We start from the raw sequence: 16060 nt of genomic DNA, 5'->3' as shown, positions 1-16060 counted from the left end.
TAAACAGGTCCCTAGTGTAAAATATAACATTTCTTCTACTCATCAACATAAATATTACAAAGTGTTCATTTTGGCACTTTTCTATTGCTTTGGTCACGTCGCCTCTACGACTTCCTCTTATACATGTGGACAGGGCTGTCTTAATGCATGGGCACTGCCCAGGGGCCCCAGGTAAATGGGGGGGCCCTATGGAAATCTTGCATTACATAATACTTGCCAACTGTCCCGGATCTGTTGGGATAGTCACGCTTTTTACTAAGCTTTCCCAAGATGGCCAGTGTCCCGGAACCTGTGCTTTGCCCTCCTGATCCCAGTACCTTGCCCTCCTGATCCCAGTACCCTGCCCTCCTGATGCCAGTACCTTGCCCTCCCGATCCCCCACCCTGTACTGTGCCCTCCTGATCCCAGTACCTTGCCCTCCTGATGCCAGTACCTTGCCCTCCCGATCCCCCACCCTGTACTGTGCCCTCCTGATCCCAGTACCTTGCCCTCCTGATGCCAGTACCTTGCCCTCCCGATCCCCCACCCTGTACTGTGCCCTCCTGATCCCAGTACCTTGCCCTCCTGATGCCAGTACCTTGCCCTCCCGATCCCCCACCCTGTACTGTGCCCTCCTGATCCCAGTACCTTGCCCTCCCGATGCCAGTACCTTGCCCTCCCGACCCCCCACCCTGTACTGTGCCCTTTGTGTTGATTTACTCTTCGATTTATGGAATGTTTTCTTTTTGTTTAACCACTTAACGACCGGCCCACGCAGATATACCTCGGCCCTCCTGCACAAAATCACGTGCCTGTACGTGATTTCCTGCACAGGGTCTGGGGCGCACGCGCGCTCGCTGCTGGCTGGACACGGCGGAAGCCCATCAGTGGGGCCTGGCGGACGCGATGTCCATCGGGACCTGACAATCGTTGCCAGGAGAGGCAGAACGGTTAGAAAGCACCCCCTAGGAGCACACTTATCCCTTTGATCGCCCCTGGTGTTAACACCTTCCTTGCCTATGTAAACAAAGCAGACCCCCTGTTCTGTCATCAAGGAAGAAAGGAGATCTTGTGTTTCTGCTAAGAAGGAACACGGATCTCCACCTTTCTCCAGTTAAGCCATCCCCCACACAGTAAGCACTCCCTAGGAGCACACTTATCCCTTTGATCGCCCCCTGGTGTTAACACCTTCCTTGCCTATGTAAACAAAGCAGACCCCCGTTCTGTCATCAAGGAAGAAAGGAGATCTTGTGTTTCTGCTAAACAGGAACACGGATCTCCACCTTTCTCCAGTTAAGCCATCCCCCACACAGTTAGAAAGCACTCCCTAGGAGCAAACTTATCCCTTTGATCGCCCCCTGGTGTTAACACCTTCCTTGCCTATGTAAACATAGCAGACCCCCGTTCTGTCATCAAGGAAGAAAGGAGCGCTTGTGTTTCTGCTAAGCAGGAACACGGATCTCCACCTTTCTCCAGTTTTTTTTTTTAAAGTGTATTTTGTGCGTGTACTCGAGAGAGGGGCCGGACTGCAGGAGTTGAGAGGAGGCAATCTGCCACCTTTCTCCATGCCCCGGGTGGCAATGGCAGGTGTGTGAGGGGGCCCTCCCACACAGCCCGCCCTACCTGCTCCGCTTTGAAGCCCAATGGGGCAGAGGGACCCCCTATAAGGGAGTGAGAGGATCTAGCCCGCTCAACCAGCCCCGTTAGTCCTTCTCCTCTCTTTTTTAGAGACCGCGTGGTCAAAGTGCGTGCATGTTAACCCAATTTCGACTGCGTGTGTAAGTGTGGTGGTTTTTGTGGGAGGGGGGTGGGCGTACTAAGCACAGGCTTACCTCGCATAGTACACCCACCGGGAGCCGGGCTGAGACCACCAAACTCAATTCACATGTAGCCGAGAGCGGGATCCGAACCCCTAGCTGCAGAGGTGAATGGCTTGTCAGCGCAGTGCCAATCGCGTTGAGCCACCGCAGCTCCATTCCACCTTTCTCCAGTTAAGCCATCCCCCACACAGTTAGAAAGCACTCCCTAGGAGCACACTTATCCCTTTGATCGCCCCCCTGGTGTTAACACCTTCCCTGCCAGTGTCATTAGTACAGTGAGAGTGCATTTTATTTAGCACTAGTCACTGTATTGGTGTCACTGGTCCCCAAAAAAGTGTCAAAACTGTCAGTTTGGTGTCCAGTTTGTTCGCCGCAATGTCACCGGCCCGCTATAAATTGCCGATCGCCGCCATAACTAGTAAAAAAATAAAATAAAATCGAAATTCCATTAAAATATCCCATAGTTTGCAGACGCAGTAACTTTTGCGCAAACCAATCGATATACGCTTATTGGGATTTTTTTTTTTTTTTTACCAAAAATATGTAGAAGAATACGTATCTAAAATTGATGAATAAATTAGATTTTTTTTTTTTACATTTATTTTATTGCAAATGTAGTACAGTGAGAGTGCATTTTATTTAGCACTAATCACTGTATTGGTCCTCAAAAAAAGTGTCAAAACTGTCAGTTTGGTGTCCAATTTGTCCCGCCGTAATGTCGCAGCGCCACTATAAATTGCTGATCACCGCCATTACTAGTAAAATAAATAAATAAAATCGGGATTCCATAAAAAATATCCAATAGTTTTTCCGCAAACCAATCAATATAGGCTTATTGGGATTTTTTTTTTACCAAAAATATGTAGCAGCATACATATTGGCCTAAATTGATGAATAAATAAAAAAAATAAAATAAAAAATGTATTGGATATGTATTATAGCAGAAAGCAAAAAAAAATATGGGCTAGATTCATAGAGTTACGCCGGCTAAGATACGAGCGGCGTAAGTCTCCTACGCCGTCGTATCTTAGGGTGCAATATTTACGCTGGCCGCTAGGTGGCGCTTCCGTCGATTTCGGCGTAGAATATGCAAATGAGCTGGATACGCTGATTCAGAAACGTACGTGCGCCCGGCGGATTTTTTTACGTCATTTGCGTAAGGCTTTTTCCTGGCGTAACGTTACTCCTGCTATATGAGGCATAGCCAATGTTAAGTATGGACATCGGGACAGCGTAGAATTTTGCGTCGTTTGCGTAAGTCGTTCGCGAAACAGGGCTTTGCGTAAATTACGTTCACGTCGAAAGCATTGACTATTTGCGACGTGATTAGGAGCATGCGCACTGGGATACGTTCACGGACGGCGCATGCGCCGTTCGTTAGAGACGTCATTTACGTGGGGGTCATGTTTTATTTACATAAAACACGCCCACCTCTTCTCAATTTGAATTTGGCGCGCTTACGCCGGCAGATTTACGCTACGCCGCTGTAACTTAGGGCGCTTGTTTTTTGTGAATCCAGCCCCAGCCTCACTAAGTTACGGCGGCGTAGCGTATCTGAGATACGCTACGCTCGCACAAACTTACGGCGGGCTATATGAATCTAGCCCTATATATTTTTTTTAATTGTCGCTCTTTTTTTGTTTATAAACGCAAAAAAATAAAAACCGCAGAGGTGATCAAACACCACCAAAAGAAAGCTCTATTCGTGGGGAAAAAAAAGGACGTAAATTTTATTTGTGTACAGCGTCGCACGACCGCGCAATTGTCAGTAGCCAAAAACTGGCCTGGTCATGAAGGGGGGTAAATCTTCTGGAGGTCAAGTGGTTAAAATCGATTTTATTGAAAGTCCTAATAAATTTGGCCCAGATTCACAGAGAGCAAGGCGCACATTATGCCGCCGTAAAGCACACACCGTACGCCACGCCAACGCAGCGCGGAGTGGCAAGCATTGCATTCAACAAGCCAGTGCTCCCAACGCTGCGCCAGCGCGGCGTGGGTTTCGAAGGCGCAGTAGGTGGAAGTGGGCGTGACCCCATGCAAATGATGGTCCGAGCGCCAGACAGGTACGTATACACGAACTGCGCATGCGCCGTGACCTGGACGCATGCACAGCACCCCCCCTGCGCCTGCTCACAACCACGCCGGCACAACTGCCTAAGCTACGCCGGATCACCGCGTACGCCGTGAACATAACGTACGCCCAGCCAGACACACGTCCAACGCACAATACGCCGGCTTGTGTTCCCTGGTGCAGACCTGTGCATGTCTGTTGCCTGTTGCCGGGTTGCACCTCATTTATGGGGAATAACTTTACGCCGGACGTACAACTTGCACGCATCTCGCGTAGCATGCGCCGGGCACACGCACGTTCGTGAATCGCCGTATTTCCCTCATTCGCATGTTTGAATGGCTAATCAATGGGAGCGGCACCATGCGCCCATCCCATATGTGCGCCCACCCTACGCCGGCGTAAGCAAGCTACGTCGGCGGGGTGTAGCCTGTTTTTAGGGCGCATGTTGGTTTGTGGGTCTGGCGCACACATACGCCGGCGCACATTGGCACTTACGTCGGGCGTAACGTGTTATACGTCGGCGTAAGTGCTTTGTAAATCTGGGCCTAGGTGCGTAAATTTGGGGGCAGCCTGGCAGGGGGCCCGTTATGCAATTACGATGGCCCCCCGCACCAATGGACCAAGGCAGCGTTTCAGCGACAAGCACCAGGAGGGCGGAATGACTCATGAAGATTAGGAAAAAAGGAACAATCTATTCATTTCAAACAGAAAAGTTTTCATTCACAGTCAGAAAAATTCATGCTTGGTTCTGAGCAATACAATCTCGTTCTTCATCTAGTTCTGTACATATACGTCCTACTTCTATGAAGAACCTTGAGGCCGGGTTCACACCGTCCCCGCATGCGGCTCACCGCAGGGGCCCGCGTTGCGCGCTGGTTCACCGGTTCAGGTCCGATTCCAGCCCGAATTTTGGGGCTGAAATGGAACCTGAAACGCGCCAAAAAAAGGCACGCGTTTTTCCGGCACACCGTACCGGGCCCGCTGCGGAGATACGTGAACCGGCTCCATAGAGAGCCAGTCACATTCTCCTGCTATGCGAATTGAATGAGGGGAAACACGCATCCAATTCGCATAGGCCTTCAGCTTCTCACAAATGCTGGTCCTCAAACAAGCATGAAAAGACCTTAATGGGTTTGTCCGCACAAGGCAGCGCAAATTGTAAAGAGGATGTGCAAACTGCAACAAATCACCATAGCCAACCAGATCTTCGGTTGTCTTATTAGTGCAGGGCGTGCTCTGGTTGCTATGGGTTACTGCACTAGATATCTAGCCTCGAGCCACTGCACTAGACATCTAGCCTCAAGCCACTGCACTAGACATCTAGCCTCGGGCCACTGGACTAGACATCTAGCCTCAAGCCACTGGACTAGACATCTAGCCTCAAGCCACTGCACTAGACATCTATCCTCGAGCCACTGGACTAGACATCTAGCCTCGAGCCACTGCACTAGACATCTAGCCTCAAGCCACTGCACTAGACATCTAGCCTCAAGCCACTGCACTAGACATCTAGCCTCGGGCCACTGCACTAGACATCTAGCCTCGAGCCACTGCACTAGACATCTAGCCTTCGAGCCACTGCACTAGACATCTAGCCTCAAGCCACTGCACTAGACATCTAGCCTCAAGCCACTGCACTAGACATCTAGCCTCAAGCCACTGCACTAGACATCTAGCCTCAAGCCACTGCACTAGACATCTAGCCTCAAGCCACTGCACTAGATATCTAGCCTCAAGCCACTGCACTAGACATCTAGTCTCAAGCCACTGCACTAGACATCTAGCTTCGAGCCACTGCACTAGACATCTAGCCTCGAGCCACTGCACTACACATCTAGCCTCAAGCCTCGTACTTAAGACCGGTTGGCCCAAATGGAAAACTGCGAGGAGAGCTTTTGGTCGGGAATCCCGTCCTGTGTGTATGCTCCTGGCAGTTTTTTCTGATGGGAAAACTGCCCACAAAACGCCGAACAAAAAGAGAACCAGCTCTCTTTTTTCCCCGCCAGGAAAACCGGCTGACTTTTTTCCTGCGTTTTTTGGCAGTTTTATTACGGGAAAGACTGCGATGGAGCCTACACATGGCTGGGATTGCCGACCAAAGCTCCATCACAGTTTTCCTGTCGGGGAAACCTCTCGTGTGTAGGGGGAAAGACTGACCGAGTAGGTTCTCGGCTTTCCCCTCTGGATTTCCGACAGGAACTCTTCCCATCGGAAATCCCGCACGTGTGTACGGGGCATCAGCGTGAGAACTGGTCATGAGTGGACTTATACAAAAACCAGAATGTTTTGTCTAAAATACTCACCATTAAGCAGAATTTTGATTTGATTTAGATTATACTTAAAACCAACCAAATAGTTTGCTTGGACAAATAAATTATACCTACCTTTCCCCACCATCCTGATCTGCTACTGGGGCCCAGTACTTCTGAGCATTGGAGAATAAGGGACATTTCACCTGCACCCCATGGCTAAAGGTTGCCCCCCATGGTGGCTGGAGGTGGTGCATATTCCTGGGTAAACTAAAGCTTCATACACAAAGGGTATGGTTAGGGTTAGGGTTTCCCATTGAAGAATAATGCTAGGACTCAGAAATTGGAACAGGGACCTCCCCCAGGAGGCTGACCCACCCCCACCAAAGTGTACCGCCTACCCCAAACTAAGCCGGGGGAATTAATAAGTGGGGGAATGAAAAAGTCGGGGGAAAGGGTTAGGGTTAGGGAAAGCGTCTTGTGCGCGCTTCGCGCTCGCATTTGCGCTTCGTCCTCACGTTTGCGCTTCCTGCCTGCATGTTTTTTATAAGCCAAAATTATACTTGGTTCTGTATTCTTCAAAAGGGGAGATGGGTAGTGGGTAGAACTAAGGGACAGTGCTCTAAGGTGGGTAGTGGGTGTAACCAAGGGACAGTGCTCAGAGGTGGGTAGGGGGTGGAACCAAGGGACAGTGCTCAAAGGTGGGTGGAACCAAGGGACAGTGCTCGGAGGTGGGTGTAACCAAGGGACAGTGCTAAGAGGTGGGTAGGCGGTGGAACCAAGGGACAGTGCTCGGAGGTGGGTAGTGGGTGTAACCAAGGGACAGTGCTCGGATGTGGGTAGGGGGTGGAACCAAGGGATAGTACTCGGAGGTGGGTAGTGGGTGTAACCAAGGGATAGTGCTCGGAGGTGAGTGGAACCAAGGGACAGTGCTCGGAGGTGGGTACGGGGTGGAACCAAGGGACAGTGCTCGGAGGTGGGTAGGGGGGTGGAACCAAGGGACAGTACTCAGGAGGTGGGTAGTGTGTGTAACCAAGGGACAGTGCTAAGAGATGGGTAGGGGGTGGAACCAAGGGACAGTGCTCGGATGTAGGTAGGGGGTGGAACCAAGAGATGGTACTCGGAGGTGGGTAGTGGGTGAAACCAAGGGACAGTGCTCGGAGGTGGGTACGGGGTGGAACCAAGAGACGGTACTCGGAGGTGGGTAGTGGGTGGAACCAAGGGACAGTGCTCGGAGGTGGGTAGGGGCAGGCACCAAGGGAGAGTGCTCGGAGGTGGGTAGGGGGGTGGAACCAAGGGACAGTGCTCGGAGGTGGGTAGGGGGGTGGAACCAAGGGACAGTGCTCGGAGGTGGGTAGGGGGTGGAACCAAGAGACGGTACTCGGAGGTGGGTAGTGGGTGAAACCAAGGGACAGTGCTCGGAGGTGGGTAGGGGCAGGCACCAAGGGACAGTGCTCGGAGGTGGGTAGGGGGGTGGAACCAAGGGACAGTGCTCGGAGGTGGGTAGTGGGTGGAACCAAGGGACAGTGCTCGGAGGTGGGTAGGGGGTGGTACCAAGGGACAGTGCTCGGAGGTGGGTAGGGGGTGGCACCAAGGGACAGTGCTCAGAGGTGGGTAGGGGGGATGGAACCAAGGGACAGTGCTCGGAGGTGGGTAGGGGGTGGAACCAAGGGACAGTGCTCGGAGGTGGGTAGGGGGTGGCACCAAGGGACAGTGCTCGGAGGTGGGTAGGGGGCGAAAACAAGGGGTTACTCTGAAGGACGGTGTACCTGCACCTACTCTCTGAGGAACAAAAGCCCCCACTAGGCATGAATTGTGTTTACCTCCTAAATCACTAACCAAAGATGGACCCTGAGCTTTGTATGGGCAGCACAGAAGACTAGAGTGACTCTAGTGAAGCCTTACCCCACCCACCCCCATGTGACATTGCAGGGCCAATCAACAAGCATACTCCTCTATACTTGGAAGTACTGGTCCTTTCAGTAGCTGATTGCAGTGGTGGGTAGGGGAGGAAAGGTGCATATGTGCTGCTGGAGAAGACTTTACAAAAATGAACCTGTTGCTTTGAATATTCATCTATTCCCTGTAGATGTTCGTACAGCTGAGGTTTTACACCGCTACTCCAAAGCCTCATACCTTTGCCTATGTAAATGCCGAGATAACTTTGGACCTTAACCTGCAAGACCAAAGTCTTCCCTTTGCACTGATATGTCAAATTCTTCTTGGCCAGGCTCGGGGGGCCACCCGCACCGTATCAGATTTTAGAGGGCCGATGCAACTGCAACAGTCTTTTGCTATGACTGTGTCTGCTGGTCTGAGAACTATGTCCAGAACCCTCTTCCCTGGGCATCAAGGGTTGGAGTTCTTGCTGCTGGATATCTGCTGGTTCTCGATGGCTTCTGCCACCTTGTGATGGAGAATTAGCGAAAGGAAAACAGCTACAGGTCTCTGGGAGAGTCTGAAGGCCAGGAGGACTGCGGAGATCTTGTCTCAAGCACCTGGCTGCGTCTACCTGTAGGTCAGGAGCCGGAGGAGACCCAATACTCTCTAGAGAGGAGATGCTCTGCTTCCAGGACCTCTTGAGATCCACGGGGACGATCTTTGTAGTCTCTGATGAGATGCACACCGTGTTCTGATCGGGCTCTCCTTTCCAAGGCAGCACCTTCTCAGCCATGGTCGGTGATGGTGGCACAAAACGAGGACTCTGACAAACTCCCAGCATTCCTGTGGACATTAAATCTGTGTCAGACTTCAATCATTGACAATACATTTCGGGAATGGGAGTATAGTTATGAGATGAGTTACCCCAGGGGTCTCCAAATTTGTCAAAGGGCCAGTTTACCGTTCTTTAGATTTTATGGGGAGCTGAATTGTGGCCAGAGGGGGTAGAAAAGGTCCCGGGACCAGCCTATCAGTGAGAATAAACTTGGCCTCAGACTCGGTGGTCAAAAGAAGGAGTAGTAGTGTCCCATCGTTGGTGTCATTGGGAGGGATAGTGCCCCATCATTGGTACTAGCATGAGGAATAATAGTACCCCAGAGGATCATTCTCTACTCCAGGGGTGTCCAAACTTTCAAAACAAATGGCCAGTATACTGTCCCTGAATTTTTATTGGGCCAGGCTCTGGCCAGTGGGAGTAGAAAATGCCCCAACATCAGTGGGAGTAAACCATGCCCCATCCTTGGTTTTGGTGGGAGGAATAAAGTACCCCATCACTGGTATTAAGGAGAGGAATAGTACCCCATCCCTGGTATTAAGGAGAGGAATAGTACCCCATCACTGGTATTAAGGAAAGGAATAGTGTCCCATCATTGGTATAAGTGGGAGGAATAATCCCCCATCATTGGTATTAGTGGGAGGAATAGTGCCCCATCATTGATATCAGTGGGAGGAATAATCCCCCATCATTGGTATTAGTGGGAGGAATAGTGCCCCATCATTGGTATCAGTGGGAGGAATAGTGCCCCATCATTGGTATTAAGGAGAGGAATAGTACCCCATCATTGGTATCAGTGGGGGGGAATAGTACGTACTCCATCATTGGTATCAGCGGGAGGACCCATTGTTGGTGTCATTGGGAGGAATAGTGCCCTATGGTTGATGTCAGTGGCAGGAATTATGCCCTACCGTTGGTGTCAGTGGGAGGAACAGTGCCTCAAATCATTGGCAGGAATAGTGACCCATCATTGGTATTAGTGGGAGAAATAGTGTCCCATCATTGGTATTAGTGGGAGGAATAGTGTCCCATCATTGGTATTAGTGGGAGGAATAGTACCCCATCATTGGTGTCAGTAGAAGAAAGTGCCCCCTTGTTGGTGTCATTGGAAGGAATAGTGCCCCATCGTTGGGTGTGAGTGGCAGGACTAGTGCCCCAAGGGGCGGATAAAAGTTGGCAAAGAGCCACATCTGGCCCTTGGGCCGCAGTATGGAGACCTCTGAGTTACACTATATGCTCATCCCACCTACATGAGCTTGTTGGACGTCCCATTCACAAACAATTGGCGTTAATATGAAGTCGGCCTCCACCCTGCTGCGGCTCGCTGGTTGCCAGCCACTGATCTGGAATGTATGGTGAGGGGGCCCGCAGCACTGCACCCGGGGCAGCCGCCCCTTTGCTTCTCCCTTGTCCCCGCCCTGGATGATGGGTCACAATTCCGAAGTGACTTTATGACAGTGATGCCTGTTTTAGGCAGAAGTGAGGCAAATACCAAATTTATTAGAAAAATGTGCCAGGGGAAGTATTTTTATCCTCCCTTTCCACAGTTCCTCTTACCCGTCACCGTCACCCCCTGAAGGATCTCATCTGTTGCTCGAGCCACAAAGGTGATCCCCTCATCCTCTTCTACCTCCACGTTGGAAGATTCGTCATCCGAGTCCGCTGTTATCACAATGGACGCTGATCAGGAGAGATGGGACAGGGTGGTCTTTGTTAAAGATTGCAGTTCTAAATCTATAATCACAGAACCAGAGGCGGCTCTAGGCTTTGTGAGGCCTTAGGAAAAACTTAGACATGAGACAGCTTCCCCTCCACCTCCGACCACGACAGCTTCCCCTCCACCTCCGACCACGACAGCTTCCCCTCCACCTCCGACCATGACTGCTTCCCCTCCACCTCCGACCACAACAGCTTCCCCTCTACCTCCGACCACGACAGCTTCCCCTCTACCTCCGACCACGACAGCTTCCCCTCTACCTCCAACCACGACAGCTTCCCCTCTACCTCCAACCACGACAGCTTCCCCTCCACCTCCGACCACGACAGCTTCCCCTCTACCTCCAACCACGACAGCTTCCCCTCCACCTCCGACCACGACAGCTTCCCCTCTACCTCCGACCACGATAGCTTCCCCTCTACCTCCGACTACAACAGCTTCCCCTCTACCTCCGACCACGATAGCTTCCCCTCTACCTCCGACCACGACAGCTTCCCCTCCACCTCCGACCACGACAGCTTCCCCTCCACCTCCGACAGCTTCCCCTCCACCTCCGACCACGGCAGCTTTCCCTCCACCTCCGACCACGACAGCTTCCCCTCTACCTCCGACCACGATAGCTTCCCCTCTACCTCCGACCACGACAGCTTCCCCTCCACCTCCCCCTCCGACCACGACAGCTTCCCCTCCACCTCCGACCACGACAGCTTCCCCTCTACCTCCGACCACAACAGCTTCCCCTCCACCTCCGACCACAACAGCTTCCCCTCCACCTCTGACCACGACAGCTTCCCCTCCACCTCCGACCATGACTGCTTCCCCTCCACCTCCGACCACGATAGCTTCCCCTCTACCTCCGACCACGACAGCTTCCCCTCTACCTCCGACCACGACAGCTTGCCCTCCACCTCCGACCACGACAGCTTCCCCTCCACCTCCGACCACGACAGCTTCCCCTCCACCTCCGACCACGACAGCTTCTCCTCCACCTCCGACCACGACAGCTTCCCCTCCACCTCCGACCACTTCCCCTCCACCTCCGACCACGACAGCTTCCCCTCCACCTCCGACCACGACAGCTTCCCCTCCACCTCCGACCACGACAGCTTCCCCTCTACCTCCGACCACGACAGCTTCCCCTCCACCTCCGACCACGACAGCTTCCCCTCCACCTCCGACCACGACAGCTTCCCCTCCACCTCCGACCACAACAGCCTCCCCCCCACCTCCGACCACGACAGCTTCCCCTCCAACTCCGACCACGACAGCTTCCCCTCCACCTCCGACCACGACAGCTTCCCCTCCACCTCCGACCACGACAGCTTCCCCTCCACCTCCGACCACGACAGCTTCCCCTCCACCTCCGACCACGACAGCTTCCCCTCCACCTCCGACCACGACAGCTTCCCCTCCACCTCCGACCACGACAGCTTCCCCTCCACCTTCGACCACAACAGCTTCCCCTCTACCTCCGACCACAACAGCTTCCCCTACACCTCCGACCACGACAGCTTCCCCTCTACCTCCAACCACGACAGCTTCCCCTCCACCTCCAACCACGACAGCTTCCCCTCCACCTCCGACCACAACAGCTTCCCCTCTACCTCCGACCACGACAGCTTCCCATCCACCTCCGACCACAATAGCTTCCCCTCCACCTCCGACCACTATAGCTTCCCCTCCACCTCCGACCACCACAGCTTCCCCTCTACCAACGACCACGTCAGCTTTCCCTCCACCAGACTCCCGCTCTCTGTGCTGCGTAGCGGGAGGTGAGCGGTGACCACAGTCTGCCTTAGCCCTGTCCATGCCACTGCTTACCTCCCGCTGTGCGGGCCGGTCATCAACAGGTCGCTTTTGTTAGGGCATGCAGCCCCCCGGGCAATGGCTACGAGGATCCAGGCACTGGCACATGCCAGAAAGTCTTATTTTTCAGCACTAGAAACCTATCTTGGGTTTTTATCTCCCCCTCACTTCCTGTCCAGGTGACACCTGAACAGGAAGGGACACAAACAGCAATAAGAAAAAACGTTCAGGGGTCCTAACCACTGTCTACTAAAACAAATACCTGGAGTTGGGCTTTACCTTTAAGCGGAAGATTGTTGACAAGGTTCAGGACAAGATCTCACCTGTGTTTTGCCAGCTCACGCCTTTACTTTGCCTTCCTTTCTGCGGCTCGAGGTCTTCGCTTACTCTTCTCTGTGTGGGAAAAGTAAAACAGAAACATACAATATAATATATTATGAACCATCTGTACTAAATCACATGTCAATAAACCCAAATCATCAAAAACTGTCAATACACGCTATATTACATTGTGTTCACTGTCCCTCCCTCCTTGTCTGTGTCCCCGCTGCAGCCTGAGATTGTGCAGACCAGCTATTGATATCTACTGAGCATGCTCCAGTTTCAGTTCCCTTCTAAGCTGTTCAATTGCTCCTTTTTTTTCTTATTCCGAACAGCCCATGTGACTATAGAGTCACACATGTGGGCGTATACACAGCGATCAAAGACACCCCTCCTCCTCCATGTCCTCCTAGCTTTGAACATCTCACAGAGCTTCTGTTCAATCCATCATCGGAAAATAGAAAGAGTACGGCACAACTGCAAACCTACCAAGACATGGCCGTCCACCTAAACTGACCGGGCCGGGCAAGGAGAGCATTCATCAGAGAAGCAGCCAAGAGGCCCATGGTAACTCTGGAGGAGCTGCAGAGATCCACAGCTCAGGGGGGAGAATCTGTCCACAGGACAACTATTAGTGGTCTCTCCACAAATCTGCCCTTTATGGAAGAGTGACAAGAAGAAAGACATTGGAGAAAGAAAGACATAAGAAGTCCTGTTTGCAGTTTGTGAGAAGCCATGTGGGGGAAGGGACACAGCAAACATGTGGAAGAAGGTGCTCTGGTCACATGACACCAAAATTTAACTTTTTGGCCTAAAAGCAAAACGCTATGGGGCAGATCCTCAAAGAAATTAAGCGGCGTATCTCTTGATACGCCGGCGTAATTTCAAATTTTGCGCGTCGTGTCTTTGTTTTGGTATCCCCAAAACAAGATACGACGGCATCTGGGTTAGATCCGACAGGCGTACGGCTTCGTACGCCGTCGGATCTTAGATGCAATTTTTCGGCATCCGCTGGGTGGCGTTCACGTCGTAATCCGCGTCGAGTATGCAAATTAGCTATTTCCGACATTTTTTTTACGTTGTTTCCGTTCGGCTTTTTCCGGCGTATATTTAAAGCTGCTATCTGGTGGCGTACTCAATGTGAAGTATGGCCGTCGTTCCCGCGTCTAATTTTGTAAATTTTACGTCGTTTGCTTAAGTCGTCCGTGAATGGGGCCGAACGCCATTTGCGTTCACGTTGAAAACAATGACGTCCTTGCGATGTCATTTAGCGCAATGCACGGCGGGAAATTTTAGGGACGGCGCATGCACAGTTCGTTCGGCGCGGGGACGCGCTTCATTTAAATGTAACACGCCCCCCTACCCGCCCAATTTGAAATCCGCCGCGAGAGATACACTACGCCGCCGTAACTTACGGTGCAAATTCATTGAGGATTCAAACCAAAGCCGGTGGGCTACAATGTATTACATTTTTATTTTTTGGCTTTCTTAAAAGACGGAAGGTGATCAGGTGACCAGACTATTGCTTTCCAGCACAAAGCCGTGACCTCCGGGGCCCCTAGACAATGGAAGCGACCTCTGACCCACATGGCTGTCGGGATGTGTTGATACATTAAACTGCCACTTGAGACAATCACAGGTGGGAAACTTCACCAATCAAGAGACAAAAGAAAACCTATAACAAAAGAATGGACTATAAAGGATACAAAGACAACATTGCTAAATATGAAATGTAGGCAAATGAACACATGGGAAGCTGTATAGTAACCAGTCATAGGATCATGATGGGGGGGAGGGGCAACCGAAGGTGAAAGGACCAGTCCAACCAGAAGGGATATTTAATTTGTAGGTGGAGCTTAGTGAGTTGAGGCCGCCCCCTTCTTCTATTCCAACAGTGACATCTTCCTGCCATTAATATTACAGTAAACAATAAATAGAAAATCCAGCAGGGAACGACGGCATACTTAACATTAGCTACCCCTCATATAGCTGGGGTAACTATCCGCCGGAAAAAGCCGAACGCAAACGACGTAAAAAAAAAAGTGACGGGCAGGCGTTCGTTTCTGAATTGGCGGTCTTACTCATTTGCATATTCGTTGCGTAAAAAAACCGAAGCGACACCTAGCGGCCGGCGGGAGATTGCTGCCTAAGATCCGACGGTGTAAGTCACTAACACCTGTCGGATCTAAGGGAGATCTATGCGTAACCTGATTCTTATGAATCAGCCGCATAGATCCGACCGTCGGATCTCAGAGATACGACGGCGTATCAGGAGATACACCGTTGTATCTCTTCGTGAATCTGGCCCCCTGTGTCGCGCGCACGTACGTTCGTGAATCGGCGTATCTCCCTCATTTGCATATGTGAATAGAAAATCAATGGGAGCGCCAAATGCGTCCAGCGTAAATATGCGCCCACTCTACGCCGGCGTAGGCAAGTTACGTCGGTCGGATGAAGCCTGTTTTTAGGCGTATCTTAGTTTGTGGGCCCGGCGCACAGATACGACGGCGCATATTTGCACTTACGCGGCGTATCTGGAGATACGTCGGTGCAAGTGCTTTGTGAATCCGGGCCGTGGTTTCTAAAGGGCTAACAGGTCCTGTTTACGGGATGCACCACAAAGACGTATATACCGCTGTAAGTGGTTGCAATGACAGATAAATATTTTTCCCTTTTGCGTTCCATCATCGGGTTGTTTTCCCATATCCGTCCTCAAAAGGCCGTTTCAAATAGTCCGTGTAGCCGAGTCTCAATAGTAATTTTCGAAGTCCATTTATCCTCAAGACTCGCCAGTCACGCTCCATTTTGCACCAAAAGATCAAGAGGTGGCTTTGTAGTGTGTTCAGCAGAGCAGAGATGACCGTCTCTAATCATCGTCCCTCATCCAGAGAAAGATGAACCTTCTTAGCGATCATCGGAAGAATGAGCAAGATCCCCAATTTGGAGGAATCAATCAACTATTCCAGTAAATGGCGCGGCTAATCTTTCTACGTCACGCAGCTTCAGGGGTTGAAAGAGAATTCAACCCCAACTGGATATTTAGGGTACTAAACACAAGACTTGCCCCTCCTCTACATGGACAATATGGGCGCTGGGTGCTGTAGTGCATCTCCACTCCCCATCCGAAATATGAAAAAAATCAGGCACACTCCACTCTTAGCTCCTCTTGCTGTATTTATTTTCAACAAAGCGACTGCATACAATGGCCCGGATTCACATACCTCGGCGCATCTTTAGGCAGGCGTAGCGTATCGAATATACGCTACGCCGACGCTGCGCAGAGCGGCGAGCACAGTATTCGCAAAGGAAATGCTCCCCACGTTGCGCCGGCGTAATGTAAATTCCTAGGCGTAAGCCCGCCGAATTCAAAGAAGGTGGAAG

At 51.6% G+C, this 16060-nt stretch overlaps 1 protein-coding gene across 1 annotated transcript in view; it reads right to left on the bottom strand.

Annotated features, from left to right (window-relative positions):
- Window positions 1–7787: 7787 nt before the first annotated feature.
- SLC9A5 (solute carrier family 9 member A5) overlaps window positions 7788–16060 on the bottom strand; it is a 107564-nt gene continuing 99291 nt past the window's right edge. The window contains exons 14-16 of the mRNA XM_040329522.1: window positions 12682–12751; window positions 10393–10515; window positions 7788–8843 (exon numbers count right to left, since the gene is read on the bottom strand). Of these exons, the coding sequence (XP_040185456.1) occupies window positions 8374–8843; window positions 10393–10515; window positions 12682–12751 (663 nt within the window). The 3' untranslated portion in view covers window positions 7788–8373. The remainder of the gene's footprint in view (window positions 8844–10392; window positions 10516–12681; window positions 12752–16060) is intronic.

The sequence above is a fragment of the Rana temporaria genome, chromosome 11 (genome assembly GCF_905171775.1).
Source record: "Rana temporaria chromosome 11, aRanTem1.1, whole genome shotgun sequence".
NCBI classification, from domain to species: domain Eukaryota; kingdom Metazoa; phylum Chordata; class Amphibia; order Anura; family Ranidae; genus Rana; species Rana temporaria.
This window is presented reverse-complemented; position numbering and strand designations above follow the sequence as displayed.